General features: G+C 39.5%; 1 protein-coding gene across 4 annotated transcripts in view; it reads right to left on the bottom strand.

Annotated features, from left to right (window-relative positions):
* The window catches only part of rc3h2 (ring finger and CCCH-type domains 2), a 28,893-nt gene extending 5,476 nt beyond the window's left edge, over positions 1 to 23,417 (bottom strand). For 2 of the 4 annotated variants that reach the window (XM_042509064.1, XM_042509067.1), the window contains exons 1-14: positions 22,838 to 23,417; positions 13,493 to 13,821; positions 13,289 to 13,406; positions 12,506 to 12,739; positions 11,318 to 11,493; positions 8,342 to 8,542; positions 8,060 to 8,192; positions 7,657 to 7,775; positions 6,338 to 6,450; positions 5,626 to 5,940; positions 4,129 to 4,331; positions 3,704 to 4,011; positions 3,114 to 3,260; positions 779 to 916 (exon numbers count right to left, since the gene is read on the bottom strand). In XM_042509064.1, coding sequence (XP_042364998.1) covers positions 779 to 916; positions 3,114 to 3,260; positions 3,704 to 4,011; positions 4,129 to 4,331; positions 5,626 to 5,940; positions 6,338 to 6,450; positions 7,657 to 7,775; positions 8,060 to 8,192; positions 8,342 to 8,542; positions 11,318 to 11,493; positions 12,506 to 12,739; positions 13,289 to 13,406; positions 13,493 to 13,723 — 2,436 coding nt within the window. In that variant the 5' untranslated portion in view covers positions 13,724 to 13,821; positions 22,838 to 23,417. Of the gene's footprint in view, positions 1 to 778; positions 917 to 3,113; positions 3,261 to 3,703; positions 4,012 to 4,128; positions 4,332 to 5,625; positions 5,941 to 6,337; positions 6,451 to 7,656; positions 7,776 to 8,059; positions 8,193 to 8,341; positions 8,543 to 11,317; positions 11,494 to 12,505; positions 12,740 to 13,288; positions 13,407 to 13,492; positions 13,822 to 17,737; positions 17,895 to 22,837 lie in introns of those variants that run through there. The other 2 variants (XM_042509066.1, XM_042509065.1) reach the window with 2 other exon arrangements.
* Positions 23,418 to 23,930: the final 513 nt, after the last annotated feature.

Below are 23,930 nucleotides of genomic sequence, written 5' to 3'. Positions count from 1 at the left end.
ATGTCAAGTTTATGAAAAACACACTTTTTTTTTAAAGTACAGTAATTTTGCAGCACAGAGCTTTTATTTTGAAGTGCAGTTTCCTGCAGTCGAGTGAGAGTTTTTTGGCGGTTGCCTTCCATGCCTACGGGTTTGGAAGTCATGTTTTTTGAATCTGAATTTGAATATTGAATTTATGTTCTCGCTGTAACAGCTGACATGCTGCCACTTTGCTGCCATCCCTGTGGCAAACACTGGACATCATTAAATAGAAATATCCTGTCTTTCTCGTTTGCTCATGCTTGTCATGCAGAGACATCAAAATTAAATTCAGATCAGTAGGCAAGCACTTAAAAGTCATTGCATTGCATGTCTTAACGAAAACATATCTGACGTGCCGTTAAACAAAGCTTTACTCAGCCGAAAGCCTGAGTCACTGCTTGTTTAAGTCTCTCCTCTCGCTTTCTCTCTCTCTCTCTCTCTCACACACACCCACACATGCACACATGCCACGATTGTGCATTGCTATAATATCTCCCTCCACAGTTGCTTAGCAACTATCTCCCACTTAAATAGCATTGGGCACAGTTGAAGCGCAAGCTTTTGGGATAGAAATTAAATCCTACATATTTTAAAAATTGTAAAATACACAAGCAATTGATAACTCTCACTTTCAAGTGGCTGCGGTGACACTACTGGTCATGGTGGCATTTTATTTGTCATGCTCATGCCTATAAACGTCTTAATAATGCTCTGTGTGTTTGTGTACAGTATGTTGTCTCTCTTATTTGCTTTTTACCTCAGTTCCAAAATCGATGGTGAAGATGGGGGAGGACTGGGAGGGCCTGTTGGCGTTGTGATGGTGGTGATGGTGAGCCCACTGCTCCTGCTTTCTTCTGAACAGATCCTCATAGCCCAGAGGAACACGGCCGTAATCCTGACAAGGGAGCGTTGGACAATACATAAAGAGTGAGGAAGAGTAAAGAATACAGATACTTGTGTTAAAATAATAATAATATATTTAACAATCTTAATCAACACAATGTAATGTCACAATGCTGACATTTCTAAATATTGATATTTGATAGTATTTTGTAATAAAATTGAGGGTATAGAGTTTTAAATTTTGACTAAAATAAAAACATAATAAGGCCATAACATGAAAATGGTGACTTTTCTTTTCTTGGTTAGTAGCAGAGAGCAGCAGCATGACTGTAGTATTCATTGACAATAAGAGTAAGAAAGAGCAGCTCGTGCCGGTGTATTGATACTGCAGGAAACGAGTATTGAAACTGTTTCAAATATTCTGAATCGACTTGTACCGACATTCTTGAAACCACAAATCCAGAACTATCAGGTAGCAAACACTTTTGACTGAGGCCATGAATGAAAACCGAGTGCCATTTGGAGCCAAAGCAGACTGCTGGCAAACACATTACTTAAAAAATACTTTAGGTTCTCAGTTAAGTTAGGTGTAAAATCGAGTCTTGTCTGCTTCCATCTTTCCCCAATTTTAGGTGCTTTTATTGCATTTCATGTTGGGTTTAGGTCGAGAGAACACTGCAGAACATAAAATGCATAAACAGCTGTACAATATAATGCAATACATCAAATCTCTAGTTAAAAACACGCAAACTTCTAATGTTCCCTTTTTATTTAGACCCCAGACCCCTAGTTCGAAGAAGCATTATGAGGGGCCGTAAAACATTCTTGATTTCAAGGGGTGTAAGAAAATTTTTTGAAAAAGAAATCTGTCGGTCTATACCTTAGCATTTCATTCATTTCCGAATAAAAAGAAAACTGAATGAAATTGTTGTTTTTAAAGTTTAGATTATTATTTATTTATATAAGTTATAACTAACTTAAATGCATTTGAAATGTACATGCCTAAAACGTATGTATGATTGTTAAAAAAATAAAATATGTATACATAACAGACAAAGCTACAAAATGTTCCCACAAATGTCAGGAAAACTCACCTCTGATGCAATATTCACAGGAAGTAATCTGCTTAAAATTCATTATATTCACTCATTTTAAACAAACTCTCTACAGTCAGGCATTTGGGTTAATTGTACAGTTTATCACTTATTCTGTACTGTTATGTTATTCACTGAATATATAATATGCAATATTACTTAGTCAGGGTTTGTTAGTTTACTCAGCGATAGAAAAGGGGTCCCTTAAGGAAAAAGGCTAGGAAAAACTGCTCTAGAGAGTTGTTAATTCAAAATGAATATTCTTACAGTTATTAGTGTTCCGTATTAGCTTCCTGTATAATGCAACATCGTCTTTCCCAACATATAATGTACACACAGGTGGAAGGCAGGACTATTGCATTGTATAGTGATAATAAAATGTTTGTTTTCTCCTGCACAACTGAGAAATAATAATCTAGAAAGATCTAGAAACTATTCTTTCTTAAGACTTATTTTACTTTATTTGTCATTTGTTTGTATGAATAATCTCTATCACAGGTATGGTGGCCAGACAGCATTATCGGTAAAATAAACTGTAGTATGGTAGCAGTCATACTGGTAATACTATATGATGATGTGAGAGTGAGAGAAGAGAGTGGGGGAGGCAGAAACAGATTTGGGTGAGAAGTGGGAGGACTACAGAGGAGGCTGAAGCTACATACTGCAGCTCTGTGGCTGGCTGGGAAGGCAGAGGTCAGAGGATATATGTGGGAGTAAAAAGAGAAACCGAAGGACAGGAAATGTTGCCGAAAGGGATGCAGCTGTAAATCTGTTTGGTGTAAGACAGACCAACATCGATTAACACAGATGTGTCCACTGGATTTACTGGAAAGTACACAAGAGATGTTTCATGACGTCGAGACAAGCTTTATATTTCAATTGGCTCAGAGTACAGAATAATTAAAATATAGAGTTTTTAAGATGTTACGAAATAGATGCTGTGGTTGCAATACTATTACCATTGGAATAACGTCACTCAAACAAGCGGGAGAAGCTGCAGCCCAATTTTTAACAGATATATGTGTTAAACTAAACCAGTGATGCAGCAGTTACATCAGAGGTATGTTCATGTTCATCTAAAAATAAATCCTTCAAGCCAATCAGAGGTGAGCATTTCCCCCGGCCATGCTATAAGTTGTGCATTATTTCGCCTACCCTGTGTAGCCCTGCGCGGTGCTCGGCTCCAGAGCAGTAGTTGCTGTCTAGAGAGTTGAATCTCTCCCTGAGTGGAGGCTGGTAGACGGAGGAATGCAGCACCTCTGGAGGCAGTGAGTTACTCCTGGCGTCCTCTCTGTGGTACAGCTGTTGATGATAAGAATCAGTTGAAGTTATAGGATGATCAGATTAACTCAGAAACACAACATCACAGTTTTCCCCCAATCCTTTAAACACATATTTCCAGAAACTTAAGTTAAGTTTCTTTAAACTTAAACACAAAACTAAAAAGAGTTAACTATTTTGTCAAAACTCTACAACTCTCTTGCAAAACTAAACACTGAACTCAAATCCAAATCTTTATTTTTTTGTTTTGCTACTTATTGTCCCTATAATGTAAAAACATTAATAGATAAAAAGTTAAAAAAAAAAGAAAGACTGAAACTGTGCTTAGAGTTTAGCAAAAGGGAGTCCTGTTGTTGATACATAAGCTTCAAGTTTTCAGAATTGTCTGCATAGTTTCATCTTTTGTGTGTATACAATGGAGAATAGCTGTAACACGGAAACGTGATAATCAAAAGACAGCTCACCTGAGGCCGCCATACTCTCCTGCTGTCATAGAGAGGAGCGTAGACACCATGAGTCGGAGCCAGAGGCCCATACTGAGGCTGGTGGGGATGGAAGGCAGGAGGCCCCATGCGATCTCTTGGCGCATGTGGTGGGTACCCCGAAGAAGAGGAGGAAGGTGGGTGTGGCGCTTGAGGGTCACTGGGGTAGGAAGATGGCGGAGGGCCAATTGAGGGTGGTAGAGAGGATTCTGGGACATTGGAGGATCGAAGGAAGCGAGCCATGCAGGGTTTGTGAGAAGGATGAAGAGTAGATTGGTAGTAGGAACCTGCTGGAGAGGAAGAGGAAGAGAAGAGAAAAAAAAAGAGAAGAGGAGAACTTTTTGCACTTTTCTAAGACAACAATAAAGCCCTTTTTTAGTATAGTCTTTATTGAAATATGGACTCACAGGTTGGTTGATAATGGGGTGTGTCATATGCAGAGTGGGGCTCCTGAAAGTACAGCTCTGACGCCTGAGAAGGATGTGGTGCACGCAGTACGAACTGACCATGTTTGGGAATAGGAGCACCACCATCACCTCTCCCGACTGTTGTCAAGGGAGACGACGCTGAAGAGTGGCTGACTGGAGTCCTGGGAGGTGAGATGGGCTTCCTAACAGAAAGAGAGATGACATAAAGAGAGAGAATAAACACGTGAATGCCCCGCCCGTTGATTTGGAGATATCTAAGATCAGACCTTCCCAACATCACTTCTCTGTAAAAATCAAATGCAAATATCCAATGTGAGCAAATTCACAGATGTAGTTACTTGTAAATGTGCATTTTATTAGAATAATTCTAATGTGAATAACAGAAAATAGGGATAATATCAGCACGTCATTGAAATCGACCCATATGGCTTTAAGATGAATTAAACCAGCAGGCAGTGATAAAAGGGCCCTTGCACCCCCACATATGTTGGCGGTACTGGTGGGACTCCAGCTAAAGCAGTCGTTCATTTCTGTGAACGTTGGATAATGCACGCAGAGTTTGGACCCTGGAGTGAGATATTTCACACAATGTAGTAATTCCAGCAGCCACTAGGTGGTACTGGAGGGCACATAAATTCCATGCGATTGTGGTTATTTGTAGACCAAACCATGAAAATTTCATTTAAAAATTAAAAGATAATGGTATGGCAAGGCTTACTTCCTGTTGCCAGTAGGTGGTGCAGCGAGAAACTTCCTGTTTGGCATGCATACTACCTACGGCATTCAAGGAAAACCTATAATCTTCACAACAAGGCATCATCAAGGTCTTAAGGCTTTTCTTACCAAGTTTGAGCTGAATGTGTTCAACCAGCAAGGAGGTGCGTATCAAAATGTAAAACATGTAACTTCCTGTTGCCAGTAGGCTGCACTAATAAAACAAGTGAATATTGTCATAGAGATGTGTTCAGGGTGGGACTCTTATCAAACCTATGAAGTTTCAGGCAGATCGGACAATGTACACTAAAGTTGCAACAATTTCATGTATTATGGCGAAACATCAAAATTCTACGCTGCACCACAGGAAAACCATAAAAGTTTTGCACGGACCTTTGATAACTTTTCATCACTAAGGGGTTAAAACTGGATACATCAAATTTGAGGTCGATCAGATTAATCCTGCAGGACAAGTTCGCAAAAGCACTTGTCTAGATATAGCTAAAAATGAGCACAAAATTCAAAATGGCTGACTTCCTGTTGGGTTTTGTGGGGGGGGGGTTTGTGCACTGTTTGGTGCTCGGGCCCCAGTATATAAAAATATAAAATATGAATACAAATACAGTAAAAGTAAACAATTAAGCAAGTTGTTTTTTTTAATACTTTCATGCAAGCAACTATGTGTAAAAGTATGTATTGGGTCCACATAAACAGAAATGCTAAACTGGAGGTAATATCAGGCTGGTGGAGGAATAATCTTACTGTTCAGTTGACCCTGACGAATTTCTGGTTGGTAGCCCGTTGGACCCGTTAGCCCCACTGGATCCATTTGGCACCGCTCTCTTCATTTCCTCCATCATGTCAGCCCCTCTGGAGATCAGCTGGGGGTGAGCCAGGCCGGGCACTCCCTCCGTCAGGGAGGTCGTGTTCTCCCCTGAGCCTTTGAGCCCCTGCCCCACTCCTGCAGACAGATCTGTGTGGATGTTACCTTCCATAGTGAAGGTTTTACCCATAACCCCTGGTGCTAATGGAAACGCACGCCCCACGCTGCTGCTCTTCTTGTTCCTCAGTCGAAATCTGAGAAAGGACGATGGGGAAAATCAGTACAATGAGTCAAGGTTATATTTTGCTTCCAGGAAAACATCTTAATAAACATGTTGTGATTGGACATTTGCGCTGAGGATCTCTTGCAAACCAATATATGATTAAACAGATCAAATCCATTTAAGAAGGGGCGCTTGGGGGAGGCTGTGTAGTAACAGATGAGACAAACTCTAAAAGCTTGTTTTTACAGGGCAGAGTGATTGTATCATGAGCTACAAATCCTCATGTAATGTAGATATTTATGCAATTTCGTTAAAATTATGGCTCTTAGTCATATACAGATAGAGTGATAGAGTGTCATCTTGCAGTTATAAAACAGAAATTGGAGTTATTTTCTATCTTGAGCAAGTGTGTGTGAGTGTGCGCTCACTTCTCCAGCTCATCCTGTGTGTGTGCAAATGTACAGTTGGTTCCTCGGGGACAGCCTCCCTGCTGACGGAGGTCTCGGCACATGCTGGTCTTATACTTGCTGTTGGCCTGAGGCTTCAAAATGCACAGATACAAAACACAATAACTCTCAACTCTAATGCATCTGAGTCTTTGATAAAATATTAACTTATGATTCTTTGACTGAAGCCGTAAGTTGTGATAATTATAATAAAACGTGGGTGACCCTTAATGATGATCAGAAGTTCATGTCAAGGTGTAAGTTAATGTTTATACAGTGTTCTGACAAACTTAATCCATGGTGATTCCTTTTTTATTTGAAGACTGCTTCCACTCATTACAATAGATGATGATGACAATTTAACAATGTATATCAAACATTACGCTGTGCCAGACAAAATAAATGATGTCACAAGTGAAAGCCCACAAACAGGCAGTTGTGGGTGAGGTAAATAAAAAAATACTCAAGTAAAAGCATTGTTACTTTACAACTGTATTGACTCAAGTAGAAGTAAATGTACTCATAAACATAACCATTTGAGTACTTGACTACTTAAGTATCGAGTAACTTCATTAGATGAAGTGTATTATATCAATCTATGACATTCAAACAGGCCCTCAACAAGTAAAAACAAATGAGAAGTGCATGGTATTTGTCATAACCAGAATCAGACAAAGACAAATATTGGCTGTTAGGCACTGTTTAATCTCTTAAAACCAAACAATAAGAAAAAAAGAGAGGCTTGGACACAGCTTGCATCGTGTGTGCGTGCATGCATTTATTGTCCAAAACATAAACCTCCGTTCCATCTGCGGTGCTATGATTGATTAGTAGGCGATCTTATTTTTACGCACCAGACAATCACTGTCGTGTGTGAGCTCAGCTGAATATAAAAAGAGTTTAAAGCTAAATGTGTCTGTAAAAGTAGCAAGAAGTGAGTAACCCAATGTAACGGAATAAAAAAAACAAACATATTTTATCAAAAGGGAACTTAAGTAAAAAAGGGTAAAAGAGTTAAAAACACAAGCATCATATCTTTCATCATACATTTTCCTGTTGGGGATTATGACCAAATTTAGTACTTATAACATACTGCTATTTAGATATTGTACAAGTATTAATTTATTTAGAATGTACTCATATATATATATATAATAATTCTTATTATTCGTGCAATAATCCGCCTGGACTTGATCTATTTTTTAGTATGCATCTTTCCACTGTTTTTGATCTCTTACATTTCCTTCAGACAATTTAATTTCTTGCATCACTCTGTTATTTTTAATTATATTACTGTGTACCTGCGGGGCATCGTGGCTCTTCTTGCTGAAGTTCTGTATGAACTCCACCAGTCCATGAACCACCAATTTCACAGCCAGCATCACACTTTCCAGCTCCTCCCATGACGGTGCCGGGGCATCTGCACACAGATCAACAACACGGTCTGTTTAAAAGAGATACTTCACTCTGGTAGCAAAGCTCAGAACTTAGCATGTGCTTGACATAATTGAAATGAACCAATAATTTTAATCTCCTCTGTTGTGCCTGTTAATTGCGTTTTGAAATGCGAGCTCCACAGTGCGCCTAATTTCTTCTCTTTTGATTCTCATTAATCTTTGCAGAACAGCACAAGCTCTCTATTCTGACAAGCGTGAATCATTCAGCCTCATTAGCATTCACTCAGATGAGTACTGTTAAGCAAACCTGGGTTGTGGTCAATGTTGGCAAGTAACTCTAGGTGTGGTCTAAGGCTTGTGAGGTTGGCAGGGTCTCCTGTCCTCTGCAGAACGATGGTCAGCTCCTGAACGCTCTTTGCAAACGACTCGGGAGACTGCAGCTGGAGCAGAGGATACAAGAGGAGACATTAAATAAAATCAAGAATTAATTAATGTATTTATCCTGTGCTACTTTTCTCTGCAGACTTGTTAATATATGGCAATTGGAATAAAAACCTGTTACTAATAATGATTTGAATCACATGGGCACCTTGTCAATAATGGACTGCATATGTGACTTGTGCACGAGGTCTCCGTACAGCAGGGAAGACCACTGTTCAGGTGAAATTCGTAGGCCCGCCTCCATGGCGATGTGGACGATCTGAGCATCGTGTTCTCTCCGGAGAGCCTCGTACGTCCGAAACTCTTCTTTCAGCTGCATCAGTGAGGAGTCTTCATCACGCTTAGTCACCTGACAGGCGATGGAGGGAAAGAGAGAGAGTATCGGAGATATCGAGAGAAAGGAAAGTGAGAAGCGAGAAATAAGGGAAGGAGGATACGGATGATTTATTATCTTTTGTAAGACTTTTGTCCTTAATACAGAATAAATTAAAGAATGATAATTTTTCACTTCACCCTAAAATGGAACATCACCATTATTATTATAAAGCTGGCAGAATCAGCAACTTCTTTTAAATCACTTCTTAAAACCCATTTTGATAGACTTGCTTCTATGTGATGTCGTCTTTTTATTTATTTTACTTATTTTTATCTATTTCACCTTCTTAATTCATGTTTTATTTCTTTTATTTCCTGTTATTTGTGGATTTGTTGCTTTCTGGTCTATCTATTTGTATTATTCCATATTGACATTATGCATCCTGCATCTTGCATTATGTTTCCTCTGCCTATATTTTTTCTAAACTCCACCCTAGTTTCTTCTCGCTTGTGTTCAATTGGACTGTTCGGTTCTGCGTTATTGTATCACTGTCTTTGTATCCAATTTCTGCACTTTGTAAACTCTGTTTTTAAAGGTGCTATATAAAAAAAGTTATTATTATTATTATTATTATTATTATTACAGTTAACTAAGACTAAACTAAACATTACAACTGGTTATGAAAAAATTACATAACTTAAATAAATAAAAAAATATAAGAAAATAATATAAATAAATGAAACAAAATGTACTTACGAAACTAACAAAAATTTAAAAAACACAGTAAATGTCTTTAGTTTTAGTCTTTTGTCAATTTGGTCAAATTTGTTTGTTATACCTTATTAAACACTTTTTCTTCTAACAATAAACACACCAACACTATATCCACTCTGGAACCTTACTAAAACTGAGTTTAAAAAAATAAAAATAACTAAATAAATATCTTGTTTGTGTTTTGCCTTCAGTGCTTATTACATTACAACATTTCCAGTGACACTGGATAAAGGAAACACAAAATAAATGTACTGTATTTAGAAACCGGTCAGTTTGTCAGTATGTGGCGTCTTCAGACTAATAAACCCAAATTCAGATCAGACAAAGGGATTCCCACCTTCTCAGAATCTGCCCTATGAGTAATCATCACAAGACACCAACACACACAACCAGCTACTGTATCACTTACAAATCTGCCGAGCTCAACGGTCAAAACTACAAATGAAAAGAATCAGATTTCATTGGAATTTACTTTTGCTGCTGTCCATTATGTGTCTGTTTTCTCTCTGTTCCTGCACTTGCTATCTGTCTCTGCGCTGTCTGTCTCTGTCCTGTGAGGCGGGGCAACAAGGGCAAATTTAGACTGCTGTTACATCAGGAGCAGATAGCTGGCATTTCTGCCCTACCAGCAATGTCTGTCATCAGATATGATAGAAACTGCTGGTAGGACATAAAAATACACTCATGCACAGAAAATATATACACAGACTCCATATCTCTATTACATATATGACTATTATGCAATAAAAGGTATTAGTAATATGGACGACCCATTTAGAGATTGATAATGCTTTAAAAGTAAAGGATATATTATTATATATTATATTTTTTTGTCTTACCCATAGTGCTGTTTATCAAACTACATTTTTCTGGTGTGAGTTTCTGAGTGTTGGAGATGCACGTTGGCAGGTGTAGTTTGGCAAAAAAGAAAATAGTTCCTGCATGAAACTGCTCACAACAAGGTTGTGTATTATCTTGAGTAACTGGGTCAGGATATCTGTAAAGATACTTTTCTGTTGAGTTTTTAAATGTATTTTCTAGCACTTTGACCACCACGAACTGAGTGCCATTTAGTTCCATTATATTGGGCAGACATTTCTACGGCCGATATTTTCAACACTTGGCAACTCACATCAAAACAATCTAGATTAATAAATAGCACTGCAGGTCTTTCGAATGTATTTAAACCTTTGAAACCTAAGGAAATTGGTCTGATTTCTTTTGAAAACATGACTACAAACTTACTGAGCAAATTTACAAGAGGGAACCTGCAAATGAAATTAGTTTTAGAAATTAGGAAAAGAAAAAGACCTGAAAATTAGTTTCAAAAGATATAGAGAAAGAGAAAGAGAGAGAGAATCATTAGAAAAAAATAAAAGAAAACTAATTATTATGAACTATTTTATCGATTTTTTTGATCATTATTTTGTCTGTTTGTCACCCTTTTTGTTTTTGTTTTTTTCCCCTTTTTTCTAAATTTAAGATAACTTGCTGTAGCTCATATCTTGTAAGTTCTTCCAATGTTTTTTCAAGAAATCAAGACAATTTAACCAGATTTCAAAGGGGATAATGTCACAGTGGGTGATATTTAGTTGGAGCTCAATCAACAGCTGAAAAGGGGTTTTCAAAGCTCATTCAGGCACTTTTTTTTAGAATATCACTGATTCTGTTTACCTTGATTTGACAGACTTAATTCAGCGGATAAATCAAACTGACAAAAATAAGTTTCAGAGAGAATAGCAGCTGTAGCTCTCATAGGAAATTATTCTTTGTAACACCTTCTCTGCAGTAAAGAAATATGTGGTGGTAAATGAGGATCTATTTAAACACCCCTCTTTTAATCAGGTCATTCATTATGGCTTGGGTTCTTGGGACAGCAGCAAATTGAGGTTCATTTGTTCAGTTTGATGTACATTCAAAGAGCTGTGGATAGCTTCTTGTTTTAAAAAAAAGCTTAATAGTGCCCAAATGTCCTTGAATGAGCACATATTTGTGTGTTGGATGAGTGTGCACGCTCATTGATGTTGCCTGTACCTTGAAGCAGGAGGCCCTGTAGAGAAGCTGCACCACGTGGCCTATGCTGGTTTTGGAAGCCTGGGGGAACCGAGCCTCAAGCTTCTGGACAACAAACAAAACCAACACCTTCCTGGACAAAGCTGAGCCGTCCTCCAGAGCCAGTAAAACTAACTTCAGAGCATCTTCTTGCATAGCTGATGATGACGAGATAGAGGCAGCGTAGGGAAACAGTGGAGGAGGGCAAGACGTCGGGGTGATGGGAGGAAGGAAGAACACATATTTTAATAAACAAACCAAACAAACAAATCTATTTCTAACACATAGAGGTTATTAGAAGCAGGTGTCCTCAGACTTTCAAATGAACTCATTCTGTTATCATGATGAGAAACAGTATCCCAGTCAGAATCTGCCCTATGAGTAATCATCACAGGACACCCGGTACATTCACCAGCAGGCAGTTTGATGAGGCAGACGAAACAGACAATTCAAAAGGCAACTTCTGGACACAATGAGTCAAAACAAAACCAGTCGTTTTTTAAGTGGGTCATCACTGCGTTTACAGCCGCAATTGTGCCACAAAAGCAAGTGTGTTTTTAGAAGACTTTGGTAGCATTTCCAGGAGCAACTGTGCCAGCAAAAGTGGACATTTTTTTAGCAAGATATTGGCGGGATTTCTAGCTTTAAATCTGCCACCAAAAATGGGAGTTTTCAGTATGACATCTGCAGCTTTTCCATTCATGATTATCCCACTAAAAGCAGTGTTTTCTAGCAAGACATCGGTGGCATCTGTAGAAGTAACTGTGCCACCGAAAGCGGGCATATTTTAGCGAGACAGCGGCAGCATTTCCATAGCATCTGTGCCATCAAAAGCAAGTGTTTTTTGGGGAGGGGGGTGTTGACGACATTTTTAGCAGTAATTGTGACATCAGCGACATTTCTAGCAGCAATTGTGCCATTAAAACTGATATTTTAAGACAAAACATTATCTTTTTCGTACCATAACCATGTGGTTTTTGCACGTGAAAATAACCACACATTCACTATGTTGGGTACTATGTATGTTGGTCGCATGACTTTTTACTTTTATTTTTAAGATCTACCTAAATATACATTCTGTATTCATATATTGCCTTGCGTCACAGATCTATCTGTCTGAGTCTTGGCTTTTTTATTCATATATGTGCACTGTATGTCATTCACACCCACCAGGTCCCAGGAACTGGCAGCCCCGCGCCCTCACTGCTGCCCAGAGGTTGGCAGAGAGCTGCTGGGGGTTCTGATGCTGCAGGATGAGCTCGGTTACAGTTCGTTCCCCCAGTGAGCGGCCTGCCCGCACTGCCCGAACACGGCCCTCCTCCTCCACCAGCTGGCAGTTGACCAGGGTCACCAGCTTCCTCTGCATGGGCCGGCTGAGCACGCTCGGACTCAGAGTCGCCACACCTGCAAAAGTAGTAAAACAGTGTGGAACTTTATTGTAACTGAAACATTTACTTCCACTTTTTCATTTGATTGATTCTGTCTCAATTCAATTCTGTTAAAGTCTGTTATAAGCAGCTATTTATGTGGGTGTAAGGGCCTCATCATGGAAGCTATGAGCCTTAAAGGTTCATCTAATCTCCCACCAATGCTTCCTGCTTCTTGTGGAACCAGACATGATGAAGTGTGAATTGTCGAAATGACCAAGTTTATCAAAAATGACGAATTCTACCAAAGCATCGTCACCCAGATTGGCTGAACAAACAACCGGAAACTACTGGTCTGTTCCAGTCGGGTTAATCTTTCTTGTCTGGTTACGCAAAGAGCTGAATTTTCCATCAGTACAGCAGCTTTCAGGCGTCATGAGAAGTGTGAAAAGCATTAATGCCAAATTGCACATTCAGCTCAACTGCGGCCCACGCACATTTAGTATGAAGAGCTTCATTCTCTTTCACAGATGTCCAAAGATCTGAAACTCTACCATCAAAAACAGAGATGCATCACTGCACAAACCTTTTGCTCCGCTAATAGGCTTTAGGTAGAGAGCCAGCTCTTCCACACACACTCTGCACACCTCATAGTTCTCAACTTCTGCTGCAGAGTTCAGGCTCACCGGCTGCACATCTGGAACCTAAAAGACACACATTGTGAGCACACGCAAAACACAGAGACACATAAAGTTTTAATGCAAACTAGCTGTCTTTCTCCCTGACTCACCTGAGCTCCGACCAGCTGCAGCAGGGCACAGTTGACGGGCAGCAGGTCGATATCAGTGCTAATCGGCGTCTGATCGAAGGGGCAGGCCTTGCGGTGCAGTTTGTGTAGGCAGGTCTTACACACCGTGTGGGAGCAGCCCAGGCTGATGGGCTGGTGGCCGCTGCTGTCAAACTCATTGTAGCAGATGGGACAGGACAGGAACTCTGTCCACTGGGCCGCCTGCACTGGCATCCTGCCACCACGCCACCGAGGGAGGCGCCGCTGAGCTCAGGGGGAATGCATGTCAATGAGCCCAGAACACAGCTCCTGCTCGCCAGTGCCGACGATGACTGTGAAGAAGTGGACACAATGTTATGTAGAAGTAATTTTGTAAAGACAAATGTTGACGCAATACTGTAACTAGAATTACTGCCTTGTGGTTGTATGCCCCTGCAAAGCCATCAAGCTGCAGTTACAGTTTCTATTCATGACCATCAAAATGTAATCAGTTCATCTTTGAGTCCAAGTAGATGTTTGTGCCAAATTTGAAAAAACTGCCCTCAAGTTGTTCTTGAGATATCGTGTTCACGAATTGAGATGTACGCAAGGTCACAATGACTTTGATCTTTGACTATTAAAATCTAATCCATTCATCCTTGTCACGAGAATGGGATGGTTGGACAGATGAATGGATGGACATCTGAAAACGTAATGCCTCAACTAGTGCTGCAACCAATGATTTTTATATCTTTTGTTTCTATGGCAGGGCTATAATTACATCATACAATGAAAAATATAGAGACAAATATGCACAAAATGTCACCCCAGTTATATTAATAAAATAAACAAATTGCCATGTTGGGACAGACCACCACACACCACCCCCCCACAATAATATTAGAAAATGTAATAAAAAGATAAATAAAAATGACAAATTGCCATCATTAATACTACCAGCTATAATATTACGGTATATTTCAGTTCTGCGTGTGGTTTGTCCAAATGGTGTTGCCGTACCCCAGCAGAAGCCATTGTGATTGCTGTGGGTAGGTAGAGATGTACATTCACTTTCAAATGTATTTAAAAGTAATGTAATATGATTATTAAAGTATCAGTCACTTGTCATGCAGTGTGTGTAATTTATCTAGACAGTAGTGGCTTTCAATTATTGCATATTTGTATAGTATACTGTCCAGCTGTACTGGCTCCTGTTAATAGAATATAAAAGGAAATGACATCCCCCCAGCAGATTCGGTCCCCCTTAATGCGGCCTGCATGGCTACGGCCCTGATCTATAAACAAGAAATAATGAAAATGTTTAATCCATTATGAAAGCCAATTAATATTCTGTCAGTTTACTACTTCATTAATAGACTAATTGTTTCAGCACAAACCGCCACAAATTAAGCACTTCAGATAATCCACCACATGGCATGACTCAGCATATAAAGAATCATCACAGTGAGTGTGCATGACATTACAAATAACAGAACTTCACAAGAAAAGCATTACACACTGGGATTTGCAATAACGTAGATCTCCAATTGCAACTTATATTGTAAAAGTTTTATTACAGAGCTCATTAAAGTTCACTATATGCATGAGCACATGGTTGCATATTCAGCTGCTTGCCCTAAAAGATTTGTCTTATCAAACTACAAACTACTACTTAAAGTCAGCTTTTGCTATGGTGCATTATCAGTTATACAAATGTGACTCCATAAGAAAATACATATAATCTATACAGATATTTACAGAGAGAAAGTTGTAAAATCCAACAGACAATGACGTGGTGTTCAACAAATAAAGGAGCAGCATAAATATCATTATTCTCCGAGCTCTGTAAGTGCAATAAGCATTTAGCTAAGTACACAGGCAATCTTCAGCCTCTCACGCTACAAAAGTCATAAATTTATTTAATTTAATGTGGGCTGTAAAAGTGCTCTCTCCTTCTCTCCTTAAAGAGGTAGTTGCCAAGTCTCGACACAGCATTAAAAGACCTTGCTGTGAAACATAATTTGTACGGAGAGTCCAGGTCTTTATTTCACTCATGTCATTACAAACATGGATTATTTATTACATCAAGATCACAATGACAACAAAAGTAGGTAGAAAAACTACATTCATTTAACAACGCCATATTCCTAAAATCAAATTACATCCTGAAGGCAACTGCCTCAAAAATAAAGGTCCAAAACTTAGTACTGAGTACTAATTTAAGAGCAAGATCAGTCTTGCAGAATCATCTTGGCTTCCACTTCTCTTCTGATAAAGACTGAGCTCATGCTGAATCATTACAATACTGAATCATGATAAACACAAACAGGATCCGCAGTTTGGGACAGATAAAGCTGAATCACAGCAGCGGCCGGTTTCTGGGAAAGTTTGCAGGCCAAAGTGTTGGTTTATGTTGAATGTTCCCAAACATCTTTTACAACTGATTCTCATTCAGAGCACAATTTGCTGTACACAGTGCTGACCGAGGCACAGTGAAATAAAGACATAAAACACTGCTTAATTGGAGATTATTTGGGGAGGCATCAAAAGCCCCATATGGGCAAGGGTGTGAGTCGTTTCTACATTGTGGAAGACACTTATGAAATGGGGTATTTGGGGGTTTTATGCACCAATGTATGGCTTAAATTCTCTGCTACTTCATATTTTTACTATGGGGGAGTGGGTGACAAATGCATATATATCCTAAATATTGAGTATGACATGTTCCCTGCATCCCACCCAAAATCCTATACTTACAGATGAATTAACAATTACTCTAGTTACTACAGGATAGCATTTTCAGGGTTTTTCAGCAGGCAGCAATTTTACTTTAATTGAACTTTCGATGTTCTGAAAAAAGTAATGCAGCATTTTAAATCATATTATTTATTAAGCAATTTTGTAAACTCCCCCAATGAGAAAAAGTAAGGTAATAAAAAAAACTTTTGCATGTTTCAACCCAGAAATAGTCGGATCCTTGTGAAATTAGTGCTCTTAAAAACAGTCTATTTGTATTTCAAATCGTAATTTTATGGCATATTCGATTTAGTCAAGAGACACATCAGCATTTTCATGAAGACGCAGGGGAGATTCATTCTTCTGAACAAAACCTCCACTGCAGAGCAAATAACCTGCACATTTTGATAGGCATATCAGCACTGTTATGTTTTAGTATTGTTTCTTAAAGCCACATAAATTCTATTCACTTAAAAATAACAGATCATCTGGGACAGGATTGTATGCTGTAGTCTAGTAAAGTGATAAAAAAAAGTAAATGTGGGTACAACAAAAATGGAGCCAGCAACTGACAGAGCTGATGAGCAGACAGATATGTGGGAGAAGTTAAAGTCATCAGACCTAAATCAGCTCCCTTTATGCTTTACTTTGGTTGGGAATTTCAGAATTTTAGTTATTCTTCTTAAAAATTCCACTTTGTGCATTTTTTGAAAACACTGCATACCAGAAAAAAGTTCTTACCTAACAGTGTGCAGTATAACGTGGTATATAACTTTCTACAATTTCCTGTATGCTATTAGATGTATCATTCCATTAACCAAAAGCAAAATCGTATATACAAAATACACAAACATAAAAAGTACCATCCTTCTGACTCCATTATTCAAAGTGTTTTAGACAAAGCGTGCAGACATCCAGCAGCACCTGTTGCTTTTAGAGTCTGTTGCATCTGTTCAAACTGCTCACCAAAATAACAGCTGGTGCCCTCACAGAACAGATGCCATAATAAAATGAGCAAAAAAAATGTGTCCAAATGGATTTAGAGATACAGTAAAAGACACACACGCACACACACACACAAAAAAACAAAAAATAAACAGTGCAACAAGAGAAGGAATGAGATTTGAGAGGACAGAGCAGCTTAGTTAACTGGCTATACAAGTTTTGAAAACATGCTGCAACCAGCTTGTGGTCCTGAGAGCCAGTACAGCTAATTGTCTACTAAATGTGCATGAAGAAATTTTGTATTTATATATATATTTATGTGTCTATTAAAACTACAGCATGCCCGTGTCCCATATTAAACATGTCTGGAAAAATAGCATGCAAAAAATAGATACATCAAATCCTTTTACAATATGAACACGCTAGCAGCAGTGGAATGGAAAAGAAGGAACTGTCCACATTATGCACGCGCTGCAGGCCACATTTTACAACAAATAATCCGAGAGCTTCCCCACAAAATGCTTTTTTTGTTGCATTTCGTATCATAATATACTGCGACCTTTCAGTTATAATGCCAGTTATACGCACCTTCCAAACTGCCCACGGCGCGCGTTTGCTCCTTGTCCGCGTGGACAGCTCCGCTCTGGCGTCGCGCGTCATATTTCCTTCCGCGCCGGACTCAAATATAACACTGATTACGGCTATCTATCCCACAAACTGCTAAACCACCGTCTCGGGAAGAGTGAGGCGACGCTCATGTGGTGAAACGGGTTTAGGGGGAGGTCGGCGGGGTGGGGAGATTTATCCAGGCGCGTGAGCCTGGATACAAAATCTCTTTTCCCGCTTGTGCGCAGATTAGGGAGTGGTGCAAACTCTGGGGGCAAGTGTTGACCGTCACGTTGACAGCCACCTGTTCCTGCTCTGAGCAACTGCTACATCCTGTTTTTTACAGAGTCCTTCCCTAGCAGAATGCAAGAGGTCTGGCCTTAGCTCGCGCTCTACCCCGCTGTGTGTCTCTGTGCAAAAAATCCTGCGCACATCATGGCTGCATACAAGTGTGGGCACTGTCACACCACAGTTACACTCATAATGTGCATGAGCACCCAACAATACATGGAGAGTCCAAAATACAATGATGCACACAAGACTTACTTACACACACACACACACACACACACACACACACGTTCACAAAGGCCCCCACAGTCATGAATAAGTCTTGTGACAGGGAGGAGTGGGCGTGTTGATGTATTGTCACAGGAGACCTCCACTTCCTCATCAGGCTTCTCTCCTTCACTGGCAGAGATGGAATGTAAATTAAGTACATTTACACAAGTACTGTACTTCAATGTGAATTTGAGGTACATGTACTTTCTGTGAGTATTTTCTTTTCATGCTAGTTTACACTTTTTCTCTACTACACTTCAGAGGGAAATATCGTATTTTTTATGTCACTACATTTGTCTGACACCTTTAGTTGTTTTTTAAATACGTGTGTGTGTGTGTGTGTGTGTGTGTGTGTGTGTGTGTGTGTGTGGGTGGGAAGTTTTTGGGTTGTTTTTTTCTTTTTTAATAATTTTTAGTTTGGGGGTGTTTTCTTTATGATGTTTAGATTTTTCTGCAGTGGTTACTTTTACTTTTAGTACTTTAAGTAAATTTTCCTGATAATACTGTCTTACTTTTACTTAAATAACATTTATGACTTTAAATAACAATGCATGACTTTTACTTGTAACAGAGTATTTTCACTGTGCTATATTAGTACTTTTACTTAAGAAAGGGATCTGAACACTTCTTCCACCACTGCTCACTGTTTATTTTAAAATAAGGAAATTGACCTATGAGCGTTATTCTTTCAGGCTTGTTCGTGCCTGCAATTCACCCACTACAGTGCAGAAAACAAGAGAATGTGCCATTTAAACAGGCCCAAACATCAAGAAAGATGCAGCACATTCAGTGTCCACTTTGAAGAGCAAACTATCACTGAAAGTGCTGAAAGAAGGCTTCGTAGATCTAAGCAGTGATTTGCTGTAGTGGCCTGTAGAGCCACCCACTCTGCTGAGCGGAGGATGAGAAGTACATTGTGTCTTTACAGCCAACAGTTGGCGAGCTATCATCTGGCTCAGGACAGTGAGTCCTCACTTGGCCCCCTCCGTGTGGGGGAGGGCATCTGGAGTTTCCTTTGGCATGTCTCATAAAGAAGGAAAGATTGTTTTGAAAGAGTGTTTTTCAGAACATCGAGGTACATTTCCATGACAGGACGATGTTTTGGCCCCATCTCACTTTTATTAGATTTGGACTTTGGTTTAGTTTGGTCTCTTGATGAGACTTCCTGCTGGGTTAAGGTTAACTTCGGGGTAAAGGTTGATGTTCTCACATTGCTAGTGAAAGGTCGGATAGAAATAAATCAGGTAGACTGGCACTTCCATGGGCTGAGATCACCACAGCGCCTGCAAAATATCATGCCAAGGAGGAAACATCTTGCTATTGTGCACAATAGCACAGCTTTCAGGAGCATGTTGTTAGCTTGTCATGGCTGTTTCCCATAGAAACAGGGACTCTGAAAACAACAACGCAACTGAAAAGGGAGAGCAGAAGTAAGCAAAATACAGCAGTCAACCACTGAAAGGCTCATCCAAGCAGTACACACACTCATGCAGGGTTAGCTTATGGTTGGAGTTTGCGATAAGGTTAGACGTGTGTTAATTATGGCTGGATGTGGCTGTTATAAGGTCATTTCATCCTACACGTGTGTGTGTTTCATTAGTTTCTGATTGTGCTGTGCCAATGAAATTTAACTTGCAACTCCAGCTTGAGTATTTCAGTAGGCCCAGTGGAGTGAGCTGGCACAGTTACCTCTATTGAACCTCAGGATCTGTCGAGAAACACATAAGGGACAGCCGAGCTACATCAATATGTGTATAAATACGGTTGTGTTATATGGAAGAAGAGCATTTGCATTTAAAGCCAATTTTAAGCTTAATAAATGATGGTTACATGTGTTTGACTGACATCATGTTTTAGCTCTGACAGCTTTAGCTCTCGACTGTCAACTAACAAATAAAGGCAATAAAGTGCTAGTACAACAAAAATCAAGACTGTCAACTATGAAAAAAAAATCCAAGATAATAGCATGCAAGAAACGTCTCGTTTGTCAACAATCAAATAAAGGTAAGAAAATGAAGTACAAGATAAATATTGACGATCAGCTTCCAAATAAAGTATAAGTGCAAGAATAATCAGTGCCAGACCTCTCACATTCAGTGCCCTCGGCAAGATCAAGTACATGCAAGAATAATATCAACTACCAAATAAAGGCAAGAGAACTAAAGACAAGTTTAAGAAAAATCTAGTCAACAAACTGGCAAATAAAGCAGGAAAAAACAAAGTACAAGTACAAGAAAAATCCCAACTATCATTTACAAAATCAAGGCTAGAAAATGAACTGTCAACTACCAAATAAAGTAAAAAATAAAGTTCAAGTACAAGAAAATCTCATCTATCAGCTACCAAATAAAAGCAAGAAAACAAAGTATGAGTACAAGATAAATGTTGACTATCAACTGCCACATAAAGAACAAAAAAGCCAAACTCTGACTATAAAGTGCCAAATAAAGGCGAGAAGATTAAGTACAAGTACAAGGGGAAAAAAATCTACAAGTATGTTCGGTTTATGGATCCACAAACAGCAACAATAAGGGATGAGCTGTCAGGGTGGTTAAGGCAGCCCTGCGTCATCTGATGGATAAAAGTCATGCTCACATCTGCCAAAAACTTTTCTATGCACACATACACACAAACAAAATAGATGCATGGGTATGGACATACACAGAGCTTAAGTTGGACCTGACGGAAAGTGATCTTAAGTAATATGAGAACCCCTTCTCGCTGTCACCATGACCCCTGAATTAGAACATTCCAATTAGTGTGTGTGTGTGTGTGTGTCTGTGTGTGGGTGTGTGTGTGTGTGTAAGCATGTGAGAGTGTGTGATGTAAGGCACAGATTTACTAAATTAAGACAATTCACACACAAAAAAAATCCCCAACAACTGAGTAACTATCACTAATCAGCACAAAACAAAGGCCTCATTCTATGATTCAATACTGTAATCACCTCTCCACTTCACTTATTTTGAGAAGTATGATCACCCACGCAATTTTAAGTACCCTTTTTGGTATTTAAAAAAAAATTAAATAACACTCATGACTCACTGTTCATCACTTTTGTAAATGTGACCTTTAAACTTCAATTAAATCCCCCTAAATATGTCTTGAAGGCGCCCCTACAACATGAGCTACAACCAGAATTTTAACATAAAGTCATCTGCAGAGCCTTCTGGGAAATACTTGGGTAAAGCACAACACCACTGAAACTTCACACCCACCACAATGCTGAAAAAAAACACTGAAAAATTCTATTTCCAGTACAGACAGGCAAGCTAAAAAGAATATCAATTCAGCCTGAGTGAAACTATTTGTCTGAAAATCCATTTCTGTCAACAACAAATTAGATTGTGCATACATGCACAAGAACTCTAAACTTTCTGTTTCAGTGGTTCAGGAGGCAAAACCTCTCAACTTAAGTGAAAGCAATACTTGAAACCACAGCAAGCAGGTAAACGATGAAGAGAAAGTTACATTTTAACCTCAATGATGCTTGTTAATCTCTTCAAAAACTCAACAGGCACACAGACTCAAGTGTAAAGTACTCTGGGAAGTATAAGTTACAAAATGCACTTTTAGCTGCTTTAAAATATTCTATTTATGGCATTATCATACACATCATTTTGATTTGTTTTCATATTGCAGCTCTAATGGTTCCAGAACAGCTCCTGTGATATTTGAAATGTTTCGCTCCATAATTCATTGCAGGGTTACTACAGTTGTTTCATGTCTTGTTTTTGAGTGTTCAGTGGGGGTATGTGGGTCTGTGTGATTAACTATTCATGAGGTCTGTCATCACAGTGTGTGGGGGTAGTGTATGTATGGTAGAAAGGGCAACCATACAGCACATAAAATATAGGCCTACTTTATTACGCTGGGAGATGTGTCTGCAGTAACAGGAGCAACCAAGAGTTATGCAATCTCAGTTTCTTTGCAGCCTCGGGTAATATTGTTAGACTATCAGGTTGCTTGCAGTTGCAAATCAGCAGGTTATAGAGTAACCTCAACATGACAGGCTGCTGTACACTTAAACTTTAAGATGTCAGTACTGCATTTCAGACTGAAGGCTACAGTGAATAATGTGCACACCTGAACTTGGAAACAGCTGCTCAGGAGCCAATCTGAGTGCAAAAGTGACTTTCCTCCACAGTGATGCACCTATCCTCACGCTTGGGAGGGTAACATCATTAGTCATTATATCTACAGTTTCATGTGGCTTTACACCATGCAATAACTGCAACTCTTTCTAGAAAACCCTGCATGTGCATTCGTATCTGGCCCACACAAGCAGCCTTCTTATAATATTCCAGCAGCACCAGTTGCAGCAGCAATGGATGATGAGCTGGTTGTTTAATGGCACAATTTATGAAATCTGTAGCTGCTAAACGGTCTGTCATTTACAGCTGTGAAAAACAAAAACAAAAAGATATGAGCACGTAATGTCAAAGGCTTTGCACACATCAAACAAAATCTCGATTTGGGGAGCAGGAGAAAGTAGCGCGCACCTCTGGATAAGTCACTTACCTCACGCACTACACAGGAGCACCAGAATAAACATGTTCATAGACATCCACAGAAGCGCATCAAAATGATACTAATAATAAAAAAAATCTTCATCAGTTGCAAAACAACCGCAGCAGCCAGCCCAGGCAGACAAATCTTGAAGCGAGGGTGATTTGGTTCTGCATTTCAGAGCGTAAGACACAGGTCCCTTGGTCCAGTTTTGATCTTCTGCCCCCCTTTTCGATAGTACATGACGGACACGTTCGCTCAGGTACAGTGAACCACACACTCTTGGTTTGACAAACCGGGGCTGAGAGGAGATGGTGGTATCGCTCCGCCGGTGATGGTGCCTGAACTGCGCCTCAGAGTCACCGCCGAGCTGCACAGGCGGACAGCTGCTGCACCGATACACGCATCCTGCATGCTCCTACCCCGAGACGAGGTTCCGTTCACCCTCCGACGGTTCAACAAAATGCTTGTGCGTAATTGTCGGAGGAGCGGCGCGGGGCACTATTTTAATGTTGAGAGCAAGGATAAAAAGATGTAAAGGGGCAAGCCGGAACAAGCCGCTTTTCGAGGCGTGGGCTGTCTGGTTTTAAAGGAACAGAGGATGCGCTTCGACAAGTGCGCCTGTCAAGAGGAAGTTCACACGAACGCACGCAGTTCCTGCTCGCTTTATTGCAGCCCTGCGTTTAGAGAAGTGGAGTAGCGGAAGAAAAATATACCCGAGTTCAGTTTGCCTTCCTCATTACTGATAATATTTACTTTCACATAACATAACCATACACACTCGCGTTTTAACCCTTTGAAACCTGGATCAACATCACTTTTCTTGTGCTGCTTTTAAACGCCTTTCACAAGTATTTAAACCTTTGAACCCTGAGCAAACTGGTTTGATTTCTAGTCAAGGGGGGGGAAAGGCAATGTGCAACTTTTAAGAAATGTTTATCAAATTGCAAGAAATAATCAGGTTTAGAAAATATTTTATATAATATTAAATAATATAATTATAAACACATAGCTAGGGAAACATTTCCAGCGAATTTTACTTCTGGTTTAAAACTTCAAGTTAATAAATCTGGTTCTCTACCATCTGAGCTGTCTGGTTTATAAC

Source organism: Plectropomus leopardus, chromosome 20, assembly GCF_008729295.1.
Source record: "Plectropomus leopardus isolate mb chromosome 20, YSFRI_Pleo_2.0, whole genome shotgun sequence".
In the NCBI taxonomy this organism is placed as follows: domain Eukaryota; kingdom Metazoa; phylum Chordata; class Actinopteri; order Perciformes; family Serranidae; genus Plectropomus; species Plectropomus leopardus.
The sequence above is the reverse complement of the archived record's forward strand: the minus strand, read 5'-3'. Positions and strand labels throughout refer to the sequence as shown.